This window comes from Mauremys reevesii, linkage group 2, assembly GCF_016161935.1.
Source record: "Mauremys reevesii isolate NIE-2019 linkage group 2, ASM1616193v1, whole genome shotgun sequence".
NCBI classification, from domain to species: Eukaryota; Metazoa; Chordata; order Testudines; family Geoemydidae; genus Mauremys; species Mauremys reevesii.
In genome coordinates, this window is record NC_052624.1 from 170,023,548 (window position 1) to 170,049,085 (window position 25,538).

A 25,538-nucleotide genomic window follows, 5' to 3' on the forward strand; every position below is an offset into this window, starting at 1 on the left:
GGTCTCCTTTCCCTCTCTATCCAGCCCCATCCATTTCAAAGGCTTAATTGACTAGCTAAAGAGCTCTTAGCAGAACAGAGCTTGTGGCCAGCTTACTCTTTTACACTCCACCAATTTCCATGCAGAGTTTCTGCCACCAAGAGCTTTGAGCCTGATTTTTGTTAGTTTGTGCTTCCAGAACCTATGCCCTAAATACAGCTATTAACTGGCATTTCATTGCCACTTGGGAATCTTCTTCCACATCATTTCTTATGGCTGGAATAGTCTTCTACTTCTTGTGCACCTGTCCATCTTCATTCAAGACCCTTCTTGAAACATACTTTGACATCAAGCCTATCAGCGATAATCCACTAGAGAATGTCACCCATACCCCTGCTAACTTACATTTCCTCTGTGGCCCTTCAGCTTTCCCCCTGTATTCGCCTGCCATGGCCCCCAGGCAAAATATCTTCTTAAGAGAGGATGCGTCTGTCCATGTCTTTTGGCAAACACTGTGTTGTAAGTCAGGCTCCTGGAACTCTTTGCAATTCAGCACCTCTCCTTAGAAGCTGAAGAACTTTGCTTTCTTTGGAGGCAGTCTGTGTGAAGTAACCTAGTCTGTGAGTCATATAATCACATTTTAAAAACAAGTTTCATTAAAAATAGGGAGGAAATGGTAGCAAAACAAAATAAACTGTTTTCTTCCCTGAAAACTTCACAAAGCCTAGTGAGGCAGGCTTCCTTTATATTAGTTACAGAAAGGGAAAATCTCACATCTCTAACAAGCAAGTCCCTCTGATAACCCGTCCCTTCTCAGCTTGGCCCAGATGTTCTTTCTGTGTCCAGAATTGATCTACCTCTTCCAGCCTACTTATCAAGATAGAGTTCATTGTCATATCAGGGTGAGGTTACCTTAACATTTTCACAGGAGTGTTTTATCAGGTGTACCATCTGGAAGGAATACAGAAGTCTTATTTTGTCCCCCATGCAAGAACTATTGTCCCCTAATCACTTTTGGGATGTTCCCCTACTTCTTGACTCCAAGTTTAAAATGTCACGGGCCATCTTGACCTTCCTGGACTCTCCTCACAGTCAAGATGATAGACTTGAGATTTGCATGTCTCTTTTTCTTATTTATAGTAGTTGAATCACCCTCCTTCCTCTTAAAATCTCTGTTGTCAGTTTTCCATTTCCATGAAATTGTCAAACTCCAGCCCTCTGTCACAGTGAGAAATTTAAATGATATAAAAACAAAATAAAATTATAAAATTCAACTCACAAACACATTCAAAATAAGTTATATGATCTGTACATTCCTGAAAACAATGCTGCCGTCCCAGAGCCAGCTTGGGACTTGCACCTCTGCTGGTACATGGACAAGAGGGGGCAAGGAGCCTCCACCCTTCTCCCAACCCCAGTTCCACCTCTGCACTAGGACAGGCATAATAGTATTTACGTTCTACTGAAAGCAGGCTTTTAGATGTTCCCCCTTCATGGCATCCCTGGGAGAACAAATAATTCTAAGGGAGCCGAGACCATGATAGAACTGGCAGGATATAGAGTGGGTAACATACTTCATCATCCTAAAGGATTGTTCTAGTTCTCTATAGCTTCTCCCCTGAGTGGTGTAACTATCTGGCACAATGTAGACCCCAGCACTTGCTGTTTTTCTCCCCATACGACTTCCCCTGTATTTGTCTGCCACAGTTGATCGCAAGATGTCGTATGCACGCGTTTTTATTGGTTCTTTGTTTAAATATAATTTAGGCCCTGATCCTGCAGACTCTTATGCTTTATTGCCATAAGTCACCCCCCTTAAAATCAATAGGATCAATCACATCTGTAAAGTTAAACACATGCATAATTGTTTGCAAGATCAGGGCCTTAGATCACAATCTTCTTATGTCTTTTTGTTTTCCTGTAAAGCACCCTGCACACTTACAGGGCTATATAAATAATAGTTAGCAGTATGGTAGATCTGCATCTAATCAAACAGTTCAAAGCTGTTTCTAATAAGGTGAGCTTACTACAAAGCCAGGGTTATTCGTGTTTGTGTAACTGAAATCCCCAAAAAAGGTTTTGCTTTTGGAAGGCAGGGGGCTTCTTTAGTGTTACGGCTACTATTTACAACCAGAGAGTCAATTTTCCATGTTTCATCTAGAAGACTTTTGTTGCTCAGAAATCTAATTTGTGTTATTTAGTCATATGCTTTCTTCAAGAACAAATGCTTGAGGTAGATTTTCACCAAAGTGATACACCTGCTTTCCAGAGCAGAAAGAAGAGCTTTGTTGTGCTAAGCCTAGGCTTCAGTGTATTACTGCACCACAACTACGTAATATCCAAATAAACTTGAAGTAGACTTTGATGGATACATTTTCAAACAACCTAAAGAACCCATGCATTTATCGCTGCGGGAAGGCAAACCTTCTTCACGGATTCTGATTTTTTTTAGGGTCTTAAAATGAGATGGATATTTAACCGTGTTCTTTGGAGCTATATTTTCCACTTGCAGTGCTTTTTAATCATTTAATATTTGGAATCAATGCAATGATGATGGTGCTATGACTGTTGAGACCCATTTGGTTATAATTTATTTGTTTGTAAAAAGATTTTGATTAAATAAAGCAGAGTTTAGCATTGTATGTTCTTAAATGTTATGTTTATTAGCCTTCATATAAATCCTGGGTTCTGTGCAGATTATGTGCTGGAGCCTCTTAAAACAAAACAAAATACCTGACTCCAGGTTGCCATTATGACAATGTGTGTGCTTGTCACCTTGAGCCTCTTTTATACTCTGTTCTTATATGTAGTTGTTAGGCATTTCTCATGCATCGTGTGGGAGGATCACATCCCTGTAAAAGACAAGGCCACTAAGTCCACATTCTTTTAGACTAAGAATTGTGAGTGAGTGATTTCCTGAAAACATCACTTGATATACCCTTCGGATAGGCTTGATCTCTTTCACCCTCTTCCTCAAGTTCCCCTCTCTCACAGATATTTACACATGTGTGCTCTGAGGATGATCTGATTGTTTATCATGTAATGTTCCTGGTATATTTCCCAAATCCTTTCAAGATTGTTGTTACTGCTTAGGATAAACAATTTGAGATTACGGTTTCTTCTGCTCCCTTTATACAGCGTAAAAAATTCCTTTCCTTGTATATCCACATGTTAGCAGTCTCTGCTCATGTTCTCCCATTCCAAGGGCTGTTGTCTGTTCTGTGCTCTAAGCTGATGATCATGTCATTCTGGCTCTGTCAGTCTGAATCCTGCTCACTGTCTGCCTTTATAGAGACAGGACTTATTTTCTTATAGTCCCCTCTTAGAATATAAATAAATGTATCAAATGTAAATTATTGACAGACTAAAGTTATTTTATCACAATGTACTGTCATTTCTGTTGAATGCCATTGCATTCTTTCATATTGAATCAGCTAATGGCATATATTATTCAGGTCCCAGGCTGCATGTGTAAAGTTCTATTGAAATCAAGGCACAAAGATACACTTTCATGGGTCCATTTGTGGGTTTGGGGTCAACTGTGCCTACTAAAGAACTTTATGGAATTTTAATTGAAAAGTAGTTTGTTGGGTATTGAAATCATAGTGGCAATTTTAGAAGTGGGTATTTACACTGGAAGTCTGTGAAGCCATGAGCCATTTATGGAGCATAACCCATTTTGGAAAAATGCTATGTGTCATTGTAAGCCATCTTAAAAGAACGTGGGTCTTCGTTCCCTTGTAGTAATTGGTGTACATTGGAGGTTTGTGTCTGCTAGTGCTTCTGGCTACAGACATATGCCTTGGTCTTCAGAGGTATTTAGTATCTTAATTTTCACGGAAACCAATGAAAGTTGGGAGCCTAAATACCTTTGAGAAGCTGGGCCACAGTCTTTTAGCTCAAAAGGTAGATGCTCATGCTTTTAGCACGGAAGATCCTGCTAAAATCCTGCTGATCTTTGCAGAGGCAGAAAATGAGGAACAGGGAGGCTGGGATTTACCCAAGACCACAAAGCAGGGCAGTGTGGAGCCTTATTAAATCCTAGCAAACTTGATATCCCTACTCAAACCACTAGACAATTCACTTCCTGGGCAATAACTGTGATATGACAAACACAGGATCAAGCAGAAAGCAAAACCTGGGCTATCAGTGGGAATAAGCTTTCATTCGAGCACAAATATTTTATCTACAAAACTGCTGACCATGTATGGTAGCAACTTAATGTTAAAGATAGTTTGTTTTTAAATACTCAAAGACACTAATCAAAGTATCAGTATAAAAATATGAAAGTTAGTTATTGGTTGGCGGGTGGGGGCATATGGATAATCACTAATGTCTGTCTTAGTACTTTAACATTTTCTGATCCATATTTTTTGGGTTGAAATTTTTGGCTAAAAACTTTGGCTGGGAACTGTTATGCAAAGTTCAATCTAGAATGTGTTCTTTTTATAGCCAAGTTGTAAACTCTTTAAAAATAAGGGTTTAAATCGGAAAATCTGATAGACCCTAAACAATACAGCAGGCCTATTGTAATAAGTGTTATATTAATTTAAAATTTCTTTACACTGTGCAATTTAAATTTAATGAAACACTTAAAAATTTTATTAGTGTTTGGATGGGATTAGAATGCTGAACTTGTTCAGAGAATCAGAGTAATTCAACATTATTAAAACATTTTTCTTTGAACTGTGAAAAATCTTAAGCTTTCCAGTTACTTTAGATCTCTCCTAAGCTCAGATCGTTTCCAAATGTTAAATTTTGGCTTTAATAATTTTTAAGGCTTCCTTGTATAGTTTGTGCTAAGAAACCCCGGTCACTTTCAAAACCATACCACTCAAAATATAAAGGGCTGCAGTGGAGGTTCTCTGAAACTAGGAAGTGGGGGGAAAAAAATTTAACCTCTGTCTAATTATGCAAAATAAATGTGTAACTTCAATGAATACTGCACACCTAGCAACTCTGTCTTTTTTTTATTTTTTGAGACGGTGGTGAGGAGGGTGTAAAGGATCATCTGTTTACTCCAGTAATATAATACAGGTCTACAAAACTGCCACAATCTGCTTATTGTTGTCTGTCATAAAGTCATTGTTGTCTTTTCTTAGGCACATGGACAAAATTGAGAGCTGTTTTTATGAAGCTGTTTCACAAAATATAAAGCCTGCACACTCGAGAATAATTATTACTGGTACGCCTTCTACCTGGTACCATACATTTGATTGCAACACAGATTCTACATTTTAAAAATATCATATGGGGAAATCTGGAATAAAAATGGCTGTCAACAGTGGGTGAAAGTCAGAATAATTGTTATCCTTCTTCTGGTCATTACAGTAGGGATCATGTTTGTGTACAAAGAAGTTAGGTTTTACCAGAGAAAGTTAAAATATTAAATGCTCCAATCTGATAAAGGAAAAGAGGATGTATGTGTGACGTTCCCATCTGGTGTTATCTGGACCGGTGATCTGCTAGGTCACTCAAATCCTCGACTCTGGGAGCCAGTCTTACCCTGCTCTGCTGTGAGAACCCCCCACTCCTGGGCTGTTCATGCACAGCCTCTGGCATGTAAGCTGGTCCTTGGATTGTGCAGCCGAACGACACCAGCCAACATCTACGGTCCCAGACAAAACCCTAGGAACCTCCGTCTTGCAGTGTCCAGTTATGCCCACTGGACACCGCAAGCTTATATGAGTTCATCAATTTAACAAAGACATTGATTTGTACCAGGCTTGTTATCCTCTTCAAACTAAGCACACTGCTTCAGGTAGAATAAACAAACAAATTTATTAACTCTAAAAGATAGATTTTAAATTATTATAAGTCAAAGCATAACAAGTTGGATTTGGTCAAATGAAATAAAAGTAAAATGCATTCTAAGCTGACCTTAACACTTTCAGTGCCCTTACAAACTTAGATGCGTCTCACCACAGGCTGGCTGGTTGCCCTTCAGCCAGGCTCTCCCCTTTGATCAGCGCTTCAGTCGCTTGGTGGTGATGTCTGTAGATGGAGGTGAAAGAGAGAGGAAGAGCATGGCAAACATCTGTCCCTTTTATCAAAGGAAGGGGGGTGATTCACTCGAGAGTCCAACAGATCCTTTTGTTGCTGCCTAGGCCAGCGTCCTTTGTTCCTGTGAGGCTGGGCTGGGTTTGTCCCATACATGCCTTGATGAGGTGTGAACTGCCCCTGTGCTCTTACAGAGTTTTTGCCTGGCCTTATTTTAAGCCATGAAGACACATTTTCAGCCTAATAAATATAAACATGAAATTACAACCTATAATATTACTATAACAACAATTACTATAACATCACCATAACAACAATGCTCAGTACTTCATGAGCCTTCCAAAGACACCCGACATGACAAACTTTGTATTAGGTACCACACAATCATATTATAAGGATGAACATGTGGGTGTAGGGTGTTCCCACGAGGTACAGCACATCACAGTATGGACTTCTGCTGCAGTTGCCAGGGGACCCAAATTCAAGACCAGGATCCTTATCTTCCTTCAGATTCTCCCTAAGACTCCATTCTTCCTTAATACATACAGAACACTGCTAACTGATAATGGCTATACTGCTAGTGAACTGAGACTATTGACACTGATCTGGTCACTTGTCTCCAGTAACAAACAAAATAAATCTAGAAATTGTGCACAGATCCAGTCTGTGAAAAAATATGTTTACTGTTGTCTCCCTTTCCTTTGTTTACTTGCTTCAGCTCAGGGGGGCTGCTAATGTTATTAAAGTTAAGCACATGCATAAGCCATTGTAGAATTGGGGCCCAAGATTGTAAATTCTCGGGGCAAGAATTGGACTATTTTTACTACATGTGTATGCAGCACCTAACATGAAAGAGCCTTGACCTGTTCTAGACCTTTAAGTGCTACTGTAATAATGAAATGCCTTCAGCACAGCCTTCAGAAAGTGTGTGGGATTGTTCAAATGGGATATTACTTAGACTACCCAGTAAAAGACAGAACAAGCTGTAGATGCACACCTTGCAATTGCTGGAAAACCTTGCTTCTCAAGAAGAGACAACTTTAATGTTGCATATTTCATAAATAAACTAAAATAAACCCTTCAAGAAATCCAGATGGCTCTCCTCCATTTCCTTTTTTGAGATCACCCCTATTTCTTCGCCACGTGGACTGTGTATCTTAAGTCATGACAGTGAGTTTAGCCAAAAGCAAGTTTATCCAAATGTCTTGGATAGTTTGAAGGTCAGATGTTGGGGTGTCTTCGTATGCAGGACACCCATTGTTAGTTCCATATTGTTCCAAACAGCTTCTCTCTCATGTAGGTCTTTTTGCATCATTTGGCTTCAATTTTCTGATAATCTCTTATAGTAATATTCATAATGTTTGAGTGACAACCCAAGTAAATTCATAAACATGGTATATCTCTAAACTCGTTTTTCATTTTTGAAATTGCTGTCATTTCATCTTACAAAGGCTATGACAGGTTGTTATTACTTTAACGATGACTTGGGGAATTGTAAGTAGAATACATACCACTTTTGAGCTGTTTTGTGTATTGAAGGGTTTTAATAATATTAGGTTTTATAAAATCATGAAAAGACACCTTCAGGGTGATTTAAAAAACTGATGGAATTGAAAGAAATAAATGAATATTCTTGTAGTCTATGGTTAGTTTGTGTTAATGAAAGGAAACATTGGTATAGATTTCTGGATTCTTGAGTATTTTTGTTTTTTTGGTAGGGAAAGATGATGGTTTTTAATGTAGTTTTTAAATAAAGAAATTGGGATTTTTTTTATGTTGTGCCTCCAGTATCTTCTAGTTATGTGTGTCTATAGCTACTCTCTTTTGTCTGTGAAGTGCTTTTGAAAAAGTGACAGGGTTTACATTGCACTGAATCCGTTTGCATTTTGTAGAAATTTTTTTCATCGGGGCAGATTTGGGCATGGGGGTGGGGGATCTGATCCTGCACCATTAATTTAGTTGGAGTTTGCCACTGATATCAGTAGGCGCATGATTGGGCCTTAAGTCTTCATTTTCCAAAGTGGTGTTGGGATGGGAGAGAGGTACGGAAGATGTGCAAATTAAAAAATGCAGGCCTTTGATAACGCATGGGAGAGCTGAAGTGAGGGGTGAAATTAGCTTAATTTTCCTGAACAGGGGATCAGCTTTGAAAAGTTTGGGAGACGCTGTCCTAGGTAATTGAACAACAGAAACACAGTAGCGGCAGAAACCATATTTGACTCCTAAGCTCTCTGAAGCTAGGAGTCTACTACTACATTTCCTATTTCCATTTTCATTAAAATCCACACAAATGCAATAGTACAAAGGGATTGCAACACTTTGTACTGAGGGAGAGTCTGAAATTATAGCACTTTTCCTTATACCTTCTAAAATCTATGACAGGACTTTTGAGTATCACAGTGCTTTTAAAAAGCAGCTAGCACAACAGAAAATAAAATTGGAAGCCCCTATTTCTTGTGTCTTAAGCAGTGCATTCAAGAGAGATGGATTATTAATAGGGTAAGTGGTGCTTTTGATAGGGAATTGGGGCTCACATATCTAACTTACATGTTAGGATGAGGATTGGTTACATGTAACTATAAACTCGAAATTGTGAAATTATTTGAAGAATATATTGTTGCATATAAATGCATATTTTCCCCAAGGGCATTCCTTGTTGCCATGTTAATGGACTGAAATTTGGTTTATTCTTGGTAATTTGGGGGGGGGGGGGAGAGAGAGAGAGAGAGAGAGCGCTCTGTGAGGTAGAGTGTCCTCAACTCATATTGACTTCAATTCACTGTTAGAGTGTCCTCCATTGTCAAGGCCTTTGCAATTTCCCTCCTGGCCAAACAGATGGAAATAAACCTCCTTAAACAAAACACAATTCTCTCATAACTACTGCCCATTCAAGTGCCTTGGCCTCCTCCCACCCGCAGTGCTTTTCAGATTCCTACTCCAGTAACCTCATTCCCTGCCCAGAACTCCCATACAGAGTCTCCCAATGCTGCTTTTCACTTCAAATTGTAGCACCCTCGTGGTGCTGCTCCTACCTCACTCTATCTAGTGCTGCTTCTCCTACCCCTTCAGTGGCAGGAGCAGGTCTCAGTCTGGTGGTTCTCTTGGTAACTAGTCAGGATCTGGTAGTGGCCCATCTTGCATCTGACGAAGTGGGTATTCACCCACGAAAGCTCATGCTGCAAAACGTCTGTTAGTCTATAAGGTGCCACAGGATTCTTTGGTGGTTCTCTTGGTGACTCGTCAGGATCTGGTCGTGGCAGCTGGTCTGGCTCACTGTGACTCCTCCAGCTCTCTCTTGCAGCACTCATGAGTTAGATTTGAGGAGTAGGAGGCAAAGCCTTTTATGAAGCAGCCTCAGCAGCAGATCCTGAATAGTTCCAGGTCCAAGTTTTACGGCTTCGTGGTTTGGGCTATGCACTAGGAAACAGAGCCAGCACTTTAACACAGCTCCCTGGCTCTCTCCACAATTTGGAACCTCTGCTCTAGACTTAAGCACATGTTCAGATTAGACCATTAGCTGCATCAGTGTCACCACTTACTGTTCCCTGGTGCTGCTAGCCAATTCAAGCACAGAAATATGCAGACTCTAGTTTGTGCACCCTGAAATAGTCGTCTGTTCAATTATTGAACTCAGAGTACAACGAAGCACATACTTAATAATAGTTTTCATTTTTATGTGTTTTTAAAACAATTATTGTGATAATGAGGTGGTAAATCTCACCAGCTGATGTCCACAAGGTGTATACATATTACATCAATACAGTGTGTCATAGCTTAAAAAAGGGGGAGTGGGGGAGAACTAGTTCAGGGATATAGCACTCTCGACTTCAGTTCTGGAAATCCTTGGCCATCAGAAAGGTTGGATGGAATCTATTCCCCTTTTCCTAATAACTCTCTGCAATCTGATTGTCTTAAAAAAGCCTTTCCCAAGCAAGATACCCTTCAACCTTTCAGCTAGTAAGTGTATAGGTCCTTTTATGTCATCATTATTTCCGATGGCTTTTTTGCTTTCATTTGTGAGGAGACAGCATTTCTTCGTGTTAACTGTCAATTATGTGAGAAGAATTTAAAGGAAACAAAGTACAGATCCTCAGAACATATGCAGAGATCACCCATGATTCTCTTGGCCTCTATCGCAAATGCATTCTGAATCTCTGATCTTTGAGTTATCATCTTTTGTTTCCCCAAATTATGGCAAAAACCAGTGCACCACCAGCAGTTTATGTACCTTCCATAACATTAATCAGTGTGCTATTTAATGTGGACCTGCTGTGAACAAAAAATTGATAGATTTATCAGACTGTTTTCAGTTTTACAAAGACAATTGCTAATGAGCTATTTATAGAACATTGTTATATCTATTTTTTGTCAGTAGACTAGGGACTGATTTAGGACAAATGGGTTAAAAACAGGAAGTGTGGTTAGATAAGTAGGTAGTCTCTCCAAAGAGTTTCCAGAGCTTACCCACACATTCACATTTTCTTCTGAAACTACTATCAAAACAACATTGGGTACAGTACCTTGAAATCCATCTCTGTTTAAAGGAGGAATATTTTTCAGCAGTAGCAGGAAATGGCTCATAGAAAAGTTTTACATTCTTGTAAAAGAAAGTTCAAATGATGATCTGGAGTCATTGTCTGTAAATGTTTTCTCTCTGTTTTAATCAAATTGCAGCACTAACGGCATTTTAGTTGATTCAGGTGTCTCTTATGAATTCCTACAAGCATATAAATAGTACAATTATGTATAAAGTAGTTGTATTTTCAAACCCAGATTAGTTGTGAGCAGTGAATTTCTTCCAGCACTGCTTTTCCTTTTAAATGAAACTATGCTTATTTATGGATAGTGCTATCGTAATTATATTTTAATGAATTGCTGTCACAATTGCAGGAGGCAAAATGAGTAGACTAACAATACTATTTATAGAAGAAATTTTATACATCATAAATCTATGGAGTACTGTGTCTGCTGAAGACACTGAACACGATGCTTCTATGGTGCTCTAGACTTGTAGTAGTTTCATTGGTAATACAGGAACAACATAATCCATTGCTTGTTAGCTGTCTTTCTGTGGCATAATGGTCCTGGGACCTTAGATTTTTCCACCTAAAACTATATGGTGGAATTTTCAAAAGCACCTAAGTGATTTAGGGGCATACACCTTATGCTTATAGTTTAAGTATATTTTTGTATGTCATTGAATAAAGAAAATGCATTTTTTCTAATAATTTGTAATAGAACTATGTTTGTCCATCATTAACCAGGCACTATTGTCCTGTTTAAAAATTTTCAATCTCCGAGTAAGGGAACAGAAATAATAATGTATGACTAGGGTGACCAACCACAGAATGCAACATAGTGAATAGTCAAAGCAAACAAATAAGTGAAAATTATTCATCTAAAGTATTTGGTGAGTGCTTGTAATTAGCATATTTTAAAAATAACTGGGTCAGTTTGCAAATAATGAATCTAAAAGGAGTCAAAGCAACCAACAAAATTAACAAATAGTTTCAGCAGTTTTAGTCAGAGTAAAGTAGGTCCCTTGGTTGAGAGTCCTGTGTTACTTTTAGAGTCACTATCACATGTAATTATGCCATTTTAGGCTTCTCACATCCCTCTTGCTTCAAATACATGGTTCTAGAAGCATTTATGTCCCAAGAAACTAATTAGAGAGGAAGTCAAAAAGCATGATGAGAAAATGGATTTTAAGTACTGTAATTAGAATGAAGCAGGCCTATCTATCAGGGAAAATAGGCCACTGCTGGTTACATATTGATTGAAGCAGATTTCCCATCAGCCCACTTTGGAGGGAGAAACCTGCATGTTGTTGTGGAGAACAGAGGTGAGTTGCTTTGTTGTGTCCATGGGGAATTTCCAAGTCAGATTTTTTTTTTAAATCAAGCTGCTAGGCTAGCGGGTTAGATGATATCACTGTGTGGGTGGGGACACTTCAGTCAAATATCACATACTCATGTGCAGGTACTGTAGTTCAGGAAAGGCTTATGACTGCAAACATTTAGGGCTCATTCTTTTCTCACGTTTGTAGAATACCTTGAAAGGTTATGGGGTTTTAGAAGAAAAAGTTATTTTAAAATAAAACATATGTTAACATTTTAAAAAATCTACCAGATCCCTCCTTGAGAAATTATAAACAAGTTTCTTGGAACTTGAGCTGTAATTTTTCTGAAAGAGGGCATCAGAAGAAAAATAATCTCACAGTCAGTAATGTAATAGGAAATGGTAACTCTCTTTACATTTAATCTCCTAAAATATCATACTTAAATATTTGAAGCCAATATATGCTAAAAATTTCTTTGAAAAGTTAATGTAGATTTCTGAAATGTACTAGTAACAATAAATTAAATCCCTTTCAATTAATACTTTAATTTGCATAAAATGGATATATACAGATCAGATACATTAGACAGATATTGATGCAAGCGATGGAGCTCTAAACAGCACTCTGGTACACCCTTATCCTTCCCAGCAGCTTTTGCAGGCAGGGTGTCTGGTCCTCTTGCAAGGACTTTGCCCCTGGACTTCACTGTTAAAGAATCCCACCCTCATCTTTCACATCTGCCTTTATCTGATTGGTTTAATCCCCCAATGAAGCTAGTTTTCAAACCTTGGCATAGTGCTATGAAAGAGGTAAGAATAAAACAAATTTTACTTAATGATATTATCACAAATGATTTCTTACACTTTTTATACAACCTTTGCAACACATATAACATCTAGTAGTTCTGTATACTGAGTCCACAAAGGTCATTTACATGAAAAGTACACTAAACCATATTTGCTCAGCATGAAATGAAATGGAAACATGGTGGCATATATAATATGCCCCAAAATTATGTCGGTAGTTAGCCACTTCATCCCATGGAGTGAACCAAAGGTTGGCTGTGCTGCTGATTGAAAAGAAAATACATAGCATAGTGTTGAAAAAAATTATTAAAATAAATACCTCAGAGAGAAGAGGTCTTACCATATACACAGTGTGTCAAAACAGATATTGTAAAATGTTGGCAATGAAATTAGTGTATGAGAAGTGTACATGACTGAAAATAATATTACAGGATGCTGTCCAGACTCTAAAATTATAGGAAAGGTTTTACATGGCATTTTAGAAATATGTGATCATTCAGTTAAAGAGTAATATAATACACAAGCATTTGGGAGCAGAGTACTTTAGTTGTATAAGCAACTTTAATTGTGGCATTTTCTGATTTTTCGGTGTCTAACAGTGCAACTTAATTTTCTCTGAACGTAGGAAGTTTTGGGAAGGTATTTGGAATCATATGCAAACACAGAGAGAAAATATATTGAGTAATTATAATGTAATCTTAATAAACCACAAAAGTTAACTTCACAATTTTGTGGTGTTAAAAAGGACCTCCAAAAGAACTAGATGCATTTATAGTCATGTTAATTTTGTTATTTTATTGCAATAGACAAATGGGTACTCTTCTCCCACTCTGACTTTATTCTCATGAAGTTCTGCCATCCCCAGTCCACGTCTCCAGCTACCCTGATTTTCAGCATTAAATCATTGTTAGTCCTTGTAATGTATGGATGTGATAGCAATGCCAGAAATTACACATCCTGTATGAGAAGTGACTGTAAACTACAAGACTTTAATAACATTGAGGGATTTTTGGTAATAACATCAACCACGAGAGTGAACTTCAAAGAATTTTGATGCCACCAGAAACTCTAACGTAGCAATATAGTCTTGGGCGTTTTCTGGGTTTTTTTCTTTTGGATAATATAAACAGCCAATTTTTTTAAAGTATCTAATGAAAAACTTTGCTTTCCCTATCAGTGCCATAGCCATCAGCCCACTCCTCTTTTCCTGCTCTTCCTTCTTTTCCTGCTCTTTACACTTTCTCCTTTATAGTGGCAGCTGATTTTTTTGCCTTTGATCATGACAGGACTGGCTTTAATTTAAACATTGCTTTGAATCACAGCAGATTCATACACAAATTCTGAAACATGTATGTGAGGCCACTCTATGAAGTGAAATATTTTGTATAACAGTGTGTCTTTACCATGTATTGTGTTTTTCACAACATTACCTGTCATTCATTTATGAGTAAATCTATGTTTATTACCTTTTATGAATAGGCAGAAGTGTTAAAGTGTATTGAATTATATAAACACATAACTGACTATTAGTATTTTGGTATAAAGGACAGAAGTCTAATGTTAATATTGTAGAATTCAGTTGGTTTTGAATTTCCTTTATCATAAAATGAATGAAAAATGTTTAAATAAAAAAACTGTTTTGTTGATATCCATGCAATCTAGTTTCAAAGAGATTCAGATGCAAAGAATTTCAAAGCAAGTTGTGCTTTATAGTTTTGGAAGATGTCAAAGTATCAGTATGAGCCTATTCGCTGCTTTGTGGTGGTGTTCTGTAATGCTTGATCATTCTTTATGAAGCAGTTGTGTGGAGATGGCTGAAAATTAGATACCCTAACATGCCCACATTGTGATTAAAATTGTACTATCAACCTCTGTATTCAAACACTGTTGACTGTCTGCTGACCTGCTGTGACCTAAGATAAGTCATTTTAATTTTCTGTGCCTCTGTTTCCCCTCCCACCTTTTGTCTGTCTTAACCTGGTAGATTATAAATTTTCTAAAAGAGATGCTCTAGCTGAGCCAAAATGTAAGGGCTTGATATAGGAATACTGAGTGAAATTCTACAGCCTGTGTTATGCGGGAGGTCAGACTTATCATAAATGGTTCCACCTGGCCTTAGACTCTATGAATAACCGATCTGGGGTAGGGACTGTCTCTCAGTATGCACACTGCCTCATACAGTGTGTGCTGATCTCAGCTGGGGCCTCAAGGCACTACTTTAATACAAATAATAAATAGTAGTCTGCCATGCTACCGACTAGCCTATAGTACAGTTTTATATTAAGGAAAACAAAATGCCCTGGCCACAGTGATCAGGCAAATGATACCAGCAGCAACCATTTTTTAAGCATTCATTAGATAATTCACTAGATAATACTTAGTCCTGCCTTGAGTGCAGGGGACTGGACTAGATGACCTCTTGAGGTCCCTTGCAGTTCTATGATTCTATGAATCTATGATTACTATCACCATGTGAACTGTGAAGCAGACAGCATCTAAAGGACATTCAACTCCTTTAAACAGTCTGATCTTAACTGTTACATGGCTTGTGGATATCGTGTGTTTCTATTTAAATGTCAACTACACAGCAGTGCTTAACGACTTTAATATATATGTGCATTTTTTTCCAACGGCTACTTAATAGTTAATACCATATAACACATTGCAAATGCTTAGAGCAGGGGTACAAAATCTTGAGTGACAAAAAGCTATCTGTGGCTTGTTATAAAGTTACAGAACTGTACACCTGAAATTTGGTATGAGAATTTTTCACGGCACTAATATGAGTTAGTTAAAAGTTCTTTGGAATTTTTTGAAAGAGTTGTCATACCAACATCAGATCAGCACAAAGAACAGGTGACTTTCTTAAGACAGAACTAATTATGACATGCATTCTGTCCTCCTTTCATACGTTCACACACAAAATACAGGACTACCATACCAGGACAGCATATGAACCCACCAAGGACAGTCAAGTATAAGAGCAGTGCAACTACATGTGAATCGCATTCTTCTAGAGCATCTCCGCTCCCTTCCTGCCCTTCTACATAAGCTAGGCTTTGGGAGCATCTGCGGCAAGGTCACCATTGTCCCTCAACCGGGACCATGCAGGGGAAACTACATGCACAATACTGCCTTTCATCCTGTCAGCAGCCCCTCGTGTATTCACAAAAATGCATGGTTGTAGTAGAGGCATTCCAGTGAAGGTCACGAATCCATGTGTTTTCCTACCTAGATGATGGGCTAGTGAGAAGCTGGTCCAGATCTCAGATACTGTCCAGTGTAGCTACTGTTCAGTCCACTTTTGACAAGTGGGGGCTTCTAATCAATACAGAGAAATCTTTCCTGGTGCCTGTGCAAAGAATTCATTGGGGCAGACCTGGATTCTACAAAGGCCAGGGCCTTCCTGGTGGAGCAGAGGTTCCAAATAATGCAGGTCATTGCTCTACGTCTAAAGGGGCACCCTGTCACTACTGTTTGGAATTGCCTCAAACTTCTAGGACAGGTGAGGGCCATGCACTTACATGGTGCAGCATACTAGGCTACGCCTCAGAGAACTACAGGGTTGGCTAGCCTTGATGTACTCACTGGCCCATCATCATATGGACATGGTGGTTCAAGCACCTGTTCAGCTGTTGGCCTCCCTGGACTGATGGGTAGAACCTACAGGTGTTTGTGACAGTCACTCTAGACACAGATGAATCAGATCTAAGTTGGGGAGCTCACTTAAATGTCCCTCAGGGTCTTTGGTATCCTCAGGATCTAAGTGTCCATAAAAAAATATCAGGGAGTTTCAGCTCCATTTAGTTTGTGTGGCATTCCTTCTGCACATCAACACAGCAGCCACATTCTGTGTGAATAAATGGGGTGGGGAGGGGAGCATTCCTCAAAGTTATGCCAGGAGGTGAACCTCCTTTGGAATTTCTGCATCACCAGTTCCATCAACCTGAAAGCTGCTTACCTTCTGGAAGTTCAAAACACTCTGGCAGACCACCTGAACAAGTTGTTCACAGGTCACCACAAATAGTTTATTCGCCAAGATGTGTCCAGGTCCATTTTCCAGCGGTGGGGAACACCCCAAGTGGACCTGTTTGCAACACCAAACAAGAAATGTTGTCTTTTTGGTCCTAAGAGGGTCACAGCCCAGGTTCACTGACAGATGCTTTCCTCCTGCTGTGATCAAAAGGCCAGCTGTTTGCTTTTCCTCCAGTTCCACTCCTGCCCAAAGTTTTGTTCCAAAGTCAAGGAAGATTCCACCCACCTTATTCTAATAGACCCAGCGTGGCCCCATCAACACTGATTTTCGACTTTACTAGCCCTATTGGTCAGATCTCCGCTACTGCTCCCAGGAGACATGGATATGATCTCCCAGAACCACTGCTGCCTCTTTCATCTTTCAGGAGGTGCTAGTCCCGTTATACAAGGCGTTGGTGTTGGTGAGACCTCATTTGGAGTACTGTGTGCAGTTTTGGTCTCCCATGTTTAAGAAGGATGAATTCAAACTGGAACAGGTACAAAGAAGGGCCACTAGAATTATCCGAGGAATGGAAAGCCTGTCATGTGAAAAGAGACTTGAGGAGCTCGGTTTGTTTTCCTTAACCAAAAGAAGGTTGAGAGGAGATATGATTTCTCTCTTTAAATATATCAGAGGGATAAATACCAGGGAGGGAGAGGAATTATTTCAGCTCAGTACTAATGTGGACACGAGAACAAATGGATATAAATTGGCAGTCGGGAAGTTTAGGCTTGAAATTAGACGAAGGTTTCTAACCATCAGGGGAGTGAAATTCTGGAACAGCCTACCGAGGGAAACAGTGGGGGTGAAGGACCTCTCTGGCTTTAAGTTTAAGCTTGATAAGTTTATGGAGGGAATGGTTTGATAGGATAACACTATTTAGTCAATAGGTCAATAACGTGCCGCCACTGGTAATTAGTACCGAGGGTCAATGTTGGGATATTGAAAGTCTTTTTCCCGAGTGTCTGGCTGGAGAGTCTTGCCTGCATGCTCAGGGTTCAGCTGATCGCCATATTTGGGGTCGGGAAGGAATTTTCCTCCAGGGTAGATTGGCAGTGGCCCTAGAGGTTTTTCGCCTTCCTCCGCAGCATGGGGCAGGGGTCGCTTGCTGGACGATTACCTGCTACTTGAAGTCTTTAAACCAGGATTTGGGGACTGCAACAGCTGAGTCAAGGGAGAGAATTATTTCAAGAGTGGGTGGGTCAGCTTTTGTGGCCTGCATTTTGCGGGAGGTCAGACTAGATGATCATAATGGTCCCTTCTGATCTTAAGTTCTATGATTCTATCCCAACCTTCAGGCCATCCACCTGACAGCATGAATGCTTCATGGCTGATAACTTGGGAATGAGTTCTGTCTAAGACGGTGCAGGAAGTTCTGCTAAATAGTAGGAAGCCTTCAACTAAGTCTACTTACCTTGCTAAATGGAAGAGATTCTCCATTTGCTCCATACAAAGAGGCATCCCCCAACTCAAGCTCTGATTTTCCATATCTTGGATTATCTTTTATTTCTGAAACAACAAGGGCTAGCTCCTAGCCACCAAATGGACTCTGATGGAAGTATCTCAGCTTTCCACCCTCCCGTGGATAACCGATTTGTTTTTTGAAACCCTATGTCCATTTTAAAAGGTTTGCTCAGATTACATCCTCAGATCCACAGCCCAACTCTACAGTGAAGTTTAAATTTAGTACTAGCAAAGCTGAGTTTCTCTCCCCTTCTCTCCCTCTCCAATGAGCTGTTAGTGACTGTTCTCTGTTATACTTGTCTATGAAAGTGGCCTTCTTGGTTACTATAACCTTGGCCAGGAGAGTAGAGGGGCGGCAACCTTCAGTATCAGAGCCTTCTTATACAATTTTCTCTAGGACCAAGTTTTCCTTTGACCTCACCCAAAATTCCTGTCGAAAGTGATTTCCGATTTTCACATTAATCAAGCAGTTTAGTTTATTTGTTGACTTTTTTTCCCCAAAGCCCCATATGAGTAAAGGGGAAGAAATGCTCCACACTCTAGACTTTAAAAGAGCTTTGGCTTTTTGTCTGGCTTGGACTAGGTCTTTCAGATCTTTTTTTCAGCTCTTCGATGCAGTTTCAGACAGAGTAAAGGGTCATCCAGAGGATCTCTTCCTGGATTTCTAGCTGTGTTTGTGCTACCAATTGGCTGATATTGCACTTCCAGTAAAATGGTGGCTCGCTCATCCAGGTTGCAGGCAAACTTCTGTAGCTTTTCCGGCTCATGTAACCATACCAGATGTTTGTAGGACAGCAAATTGGTTGTCAGTCCATATGTTTGCCTCTCACTATGTTATCTCTCATCAATCTAAACACGATGCCAGATTTGGACAGGTGGTCCTTCAATCCCTGTTCAAGTAGATTCCACGTCCACCTCCAGTTCAAACTGCCTGGGAATCATCAATAGTGGAATGGACATGTGCAATCACCGAAGAAGAAAAAATGCTTATCTGTCTTTCTGTAACTGTTCTTCGAGATGTGCTGCACGTGTCCATTCCCCAACCCGCGCTCCTTCCGCTCTCTTGGAGTCTTTCCAGAAGGAACTGAGGGTTTTTTGAGGGGGGAGCATGGTCCTTTATACCACTCGTGCAGTGGTGCAAGGCACCAGAGAGTGCTCACGCTACCCTGACAGTTATTGCTGAGGGGGAAAATTTATAGCACCTCTGCACAGGATGCACACACATCTACAGCAGAATGTATGTGCACATTCAATAAATTACGGAAAGGTCGTTTTTTCCCCCCCCCAGGGTCCTTCTCTACTGCTTCTCTTTCTTCTCTATCTTCCTTCCTAAAGTTTTGACATTACATCAGCCTTCATCACTGGTATGGTTTACTACCTGTGAACAAAACTATTTAAGGATGCCACCCACTTTTTCTTAAAACTTGTTCACCTTAATCCCTTCTTTACTCACACCACTTGACGCACAGCATACAATCTGACTGGCTCACTTGGCAAGAGACAACGAAAATGAGAGTTAAAACTCCTAATTGTGCCAATATTCTACATCATTTCTAAAGCAACTCAAATCTTAAAACATTTAAAATATGTTAAATCTAGGCTGAGTTAAAAAAAATTCCTGTATGTTCCTGCTGTCCTAGCTGAATTCAAAGTTCTTTGAGCTTTGAGTTTTCTAGGCTGTGGAAGAGGTTAAAATGTTTGATGTTCACATCCTCTTTCTGTATCAGTTTACTCTTGAATATCTTTGAGCACTTGAAGAACTAGCTGGCTGCATGCAGATAGAGAAAATATCCTGACGAGTTCATATATACTCTGTGTGTTCAGGTGCATGCAGATTTTTGCTGCTTTCTTTTTAAAATGTGTTAAACTTGCACATACAAAGGTAGAAAAGTTTCAACATTTTCATGTTTATTTGATCACTTTAAAACTTTGCACAACTTGTAGACACACATGCATTCCACACAAATTCTACCTTTCAGCAGTTTTTTGTGGAAAACTTACACTAGCTGAATACTTTTGGAAAACTCAACTCTCAGAACCCAATTAATTTGATATGCAATATTGTGTGTGTTCTATGGTTGGTTGTAGAGGATTCAGTGGTATGGTTCTACTACAGCTAAACCTGTATACCCAAGTGCAGTACATTTGGTAGAATAATACTGTATCTGACCCTCTCCTGAACTACTACTCCATTGAGTGTGACTGCAAGCTTAGTTTCTGTTACTTCTCAGAACCACAAATCTTTCCCTTCTGTTTTTCACATAGTTTGTACAAGTCATTGCAAAAGCTTTACATTCTTTGTTAAACTTTCTTCTAAAAAGTGAACTTTCTGGGGTTTTTTGTTTGCCACAAACTAAACTATTTAAGACATAAAATGGAAAATTGTATTTAACAGATAATAGATTGTCTTCCCAAATGTTTCATCAGTACAAAACTGCTGTGGTTGGCCCAAAATGGGAAGATTTTTTTTTAAAGTTTCTATCAGCCAAAGTACAGTTGAAACTGTCCTACGTGTCTGTTTAAATCTTCCCAGCTAGCTTTTCTCTACATGTCTTTAGAACATTATCAGGAATGTGTGTTTTTTATTAAGTAATTGTACCAATAATTGCTCGTGGCAGCTAGGATTCTGGCAAGACAGATTTTGCAGTTTAAAGGCACTGGGAATGGAATGTAGAGTATTTGTACAATAGGGTTTATTTGGTTATTCTTTAACACATTTCATTCAGAAGCTGTGGAAAGGTACTGTGTTATCATAGAATCATAGGACTGGAAGGGACCTTGAGAGGTCATCTAGTCCAGTCCCCTGCACTCATGGCTGGACTAATTATTATCTAGACCATTCCTGACAGGTGTTTGTCTAACCTGCTCTTAAAAATCTTCAATGATGGAGATTCCACAACCTCCCTAGGCAATTTATTCCAGTGCTTAACCACCCTGACAGGAAGTTTTTCCTAATGTCCAACCTAAATCGTCCTCGCTGCAATTTAAGCCCATTGCTTCTTGTCCTATTCTCAGAGGTTAAGAAAAACGATTTTTCTCCCTCTTCCTTGTAACAGCCTTTTACGTACTTGAAAATTGTTATCATGTCCCCTCAGTGTTCTCTTTTCCAAACTAAACAAACCCAATTTTTTCAGTCTTCCCTCATAGGTTATGTTTTCTAGACCTTTAATCATTTTTGTTGCTCTTCTCTGGACTTTCTCCAATTTGTCCACATCCTTCCTGAAATGTGGTGCCCAGTCTTGACACAATACTCCAATTGAGGCCTAATCAGCGCAGAGTAGAGTGGAAGAATTACTTCCCATGTCTTGCTTACAACACTCCTGCTAATACATCCCAGAATAATGTTCACTTTTTTTTGCAACAGTGTTACACTGTTGACTCATTATTTAGTTTGTGGTCCACTATGACCCCCAGATCCCTTTCTGCAGTACTCCTTCCTAGGCAGTCATTTCCCATTTTGTATGTGTGCAACTGATTGTGCCTTCCTAAGTGGAGTACTTCTGCATTTGTTCTTATTGAATTTCATCCTATTTACTTCAGACCATTTATCCAGTTTGTCCAGATCATTTTGAATTTTAATCCTATCGTCCAAAGCACTTGCAACTAAAACCTCTCCAGCACATCATCAAGGATCTACAACCTATCCTGTAGGATGATCCATCACTCTCACAGATCTTGGGAGACAGGCCAGTCCTTGCTTACAGATAGCCCCCAAACCTGAAGCAAATACTCACCAGCAACCACACACCACAAAACAAAAACACTAACCCAGGAGCCTATCCTTGCAACAAAGCTTGTTGCCAACTCTGTCCACATATCTACTCAGGAGATACCATCATAGTTTGGCTGATGTGATTGCGTCCTATCAGAGGCTCGTTCATCTGCACATCTACCAATGTGATATATGCCATCATGTGCCAGCAATGCCCCTCTGCCATGTACATTGGCCAAACCGGTCAGTCTCTACGTAAAAGAATAAATGGACACAAATCAGACATCAAGAATTATAACATTCAAAAACCAGTTGGAGAACACTTCAACCTCCCTGGCCACTCGATTACCGACCTAAAAGTCGCAATATTACAACAACAAAAAACTTCAAAAACAGACTCCAAAAAGAGACTGCTGAATTGGAATTAATTTGCAAATTGGACACCATTAAATTAGGTTTGAATAAAGACTGGGAGTGGATGGGCCATTACAAAAAGTAAAACTATTTCCCCATGCTTATTCTTCCCTTCACCCCCGCCCTTAGTTCCTCACATCTCCTTGTCAATTGCTGGAAATGAGCCATTTTTGTTACCACTACAAACAATTCTTTTTCTCTTCTGGTGACAACAGCTCACCTTAACTGATCACTCTCCTTATAATGTGTATGGTAACACCCATTGTTCCATGTTCCCTGTGTGTGTGTGTATATATATCTTCCTTCTGTATTTTCCACTACATGCATCCGATGAAGTGAGCTGTAGCCCACAAAAGCTTATGCTCAAATAAATTTGTTAGTCTCTAAGGTGCCACAAGTACTCCTGTTCTTTTTGCGGATACAGACTAACACGGCTGCTGCTCTGAAACAAAGAGTGATTGTTCTTTCCAGTGCCCAGTTAACACAATTGTCTCCTAAGTTTTTATTATAGAAGTTATTGATTACTTTATACTGATGCAAATACATTAAGAGCGATGGTATTGCACACGTGTGATTCAAAGCATAATTTGAAGACCATGGAGTTATACAGATGTGACTAAAGGTCATAATTAAGGGTACAGTTTAGTCAGGGGTATTTTTAGTAAAAGTCATGGACAGGTCACAGACCATAAATACACCTGACTAAGGGCTAGTCCACACTGGCAACACTAAAGCGCTGCCGCGGCAGTACTTTAACGTGCCTTGTGTGGTTGTGGCACAGCGCTGGGAGAGAGTTCTCCCAACGCTCTTAAAAAAAAAAAAAACACCTCCAGGAGGGGCATAACTACCAGCACTGGGCGCATGGCTCCCAGCGCTGGGGCACTGTCTACACTGGTGCTTTACAAGTTGCAACTTGCTGCACCCAGGGGGGTGTTTTTTCACCCTCCTGAGTGAGTAAGTTGCAGCGCTGTTAATTGCCAGTGTAGACAAATCTTAACAGGGGAGCCGCTGCTCTAGGGTGAGCCCCAGGAGGCCATTGCTTCTTCTCTTAGTCTTCCAACCTTTCTGTATCTGCCTCCTCTCAGCCTTTCAGCTCAGTCCATCTGTGAATAATGGAGAAAATTTATAGATTTGTAAATATACACAAAATACATATTTAATAATAAGCTGTGAGTGATAAGGATTATAGGGGTGAGTGCCAGTGGGACTCTAGGTGTGTTTGAACTAGCTTTGATTGGAAGGAAAGAGTGCAGCCTGACTTTTAAATCTCAAGCTGGATTTTCAAATAAAATAAACACACAAATATATTTTTATAAACTGAGTACACTTGAAATGACAGTTGAGAGACAATGCACTTTGATTCCGTCAATGTCATTTTTAGAGTCACTTTTCAAAGTAGAACTGTGCTAGAACGACTGAGGTAGCTAAGAAAGATGGAGTAAATGAGACAAACTGATTACAAGTGTATCTTTTGATGTAACTTTTATAATAGCAATATTAATATCCATTGTAACTCACAATCTGTAGAGCCTCAGTATTCTCCAAGAGTCTAATCTCAGTTACATTTGGAGTATGTACAAAGAAGTTGGTGTGGGCTCAATGTACTCTGGATTTATGCTAGTGTAACAAGATCAGAATCTGGCCAATTGTGTACATCTGCCCCTTCTCTCTCTCTACTGCTTTTGTGCTTTCAACGATTCTGCTTGCCTTTATGTTGCAAATTAACTACCCTTAAAAAAAAAAAAGTCCCTATGTTGTCATTGCTTGCAAAGCAACGTATATATACAAAGAGCCAGATTTGTTCTGTTACTCTAGATTTACTGAACAAATATTTTATATGCTACTGTAAAAGTTTTGTTAGAAAATAAACTGCTTGCTTGAACTTTTTTCCCAAAAGAAACTTCTCCTATATAAGCATAACATATGCTATAAATTGTCATGAGTTATATCTTCTAAAACCACTTCCATAGAAACAAGAATTCTTATTTCCATTTATGATAATATTTCACAATCAAAGAAGCTGCAAAAGAAATAGGAATGAGATCTTCTGGTTGCAAGCTATGTAATCCTGTTGACTATGTTCGCTTCTTAAAACATCCCTTGCCTGTTATACATGTAATATACCATATTGTATGTGTATCATCAGGACCTTTTAGATTAAGAGGGTTTTCTCTTTTTTTTTAATATTGGATCTGTGGTAAACTGAAAGGTTATCAGAGTCAGGCTGTCACACAGAAGAAGAAGAATACTGAAACAGGAACCTACTGGCTTCTTTAACCTTTTGCTGTAAGGAAATGTTCCTTTCTCCATTTGATTTTGAAAAAGGAAATAGATTGTGGTGGTGTGGCTGTGGAACTTTCTCTTTCTGCCTCTATCATTGCAAATGTGTTAGTTAAAGAAATGAAATGAAAAAGTCTACTATTAAACAGTAGAATCGAACAGTAGAATATCTTAACTCTGTCAAGATAACACAGTGAAAGTGATTGACTACCCTTTTTGTTTTGTTTTAGGTGTCAGAAACTATTTGAAAGAAGCATTAGTGAATATCATTGCTGTACACGCAGAGGTGAGGTAACTTTAGATTATTCACATTATTACAAGCGTCAAACAAAATAAGTTGGCTGACTTCATTGGAAATGAGCACCTCTGAAAATCAGGCCACTTTTATTTACGTGTTTAAATACAAATTTTATTAAAGAGGTGGGAGTGGTTAAAAATTGTATAAACTTCCATAAGTAACACCATATATCAAATTTTAGGGCTTGTTTGCCCTGAAAAAGAATCCAGAATAAAGTAGCATGTGAATTTAAAGTAGATTAACTATTCCTGATTAATTCTAGGTGTAGACACTCTTATTCCAGAATAAGAGTGCCTTATTCTGAATTAGTATGGATTAAACTTGGTTTACCTATGTGAACAGTTAGTACACAGCAAGCTGGGAAGTAAATCTACACACCTTCTCTAAATCCAGCCATGTAGTAGAAATTGCATATCTAATCTAATTGTGACATCAGTGGCAGATCAATACTGAAACTTGATGGACACAAATGTGCTGAATCCAGCTTCACACAAATAGGTGCTCATGAATGGCACCATCAGTTTCAGTGCATGTGTTGAGAGTGCAGAATATTCATTCTTGACAGTGAACCCACAACTCTGGGAGAGAAAATTGGGCATATGTTCCTCCCAAGAATCAATCACAGGAAATGTCGATGAGCTGTTCAGTTTCAGCTACTGGCAAATCCATGGCATGATGCTTGCAAACAGGTTTCACACCCAATCATACTTTATAATGTTCCAAGGTCAAGG

General features: G+C 39.2%; 1 protein-coding gene across 2 annotated transcripts in view; it reads left to right on the forward strand.

The window, feature by feature from the left end:
* Nucleotides 1-25,538, forward strand: part of EXOC2 (exocyst complex component 2) — a 200,628-nt gene that overhangs the window by 144,624 nt on the left and 30,466 nt on the right. For both annotated transcript variants that reach the window (XM_039524307.1, XM_039524308.1), the window contains exon 24: nucleotides 24,740-24,795. In XM_039524307.1, coding sequence (XP_039380241.1) covers nucleotides 24,740-24,795 — 56 coding nt within the window. The remainder of the gene's footprint in view (nucleotides 1-24,739; nucleotides 24,796-25,538) is intronic.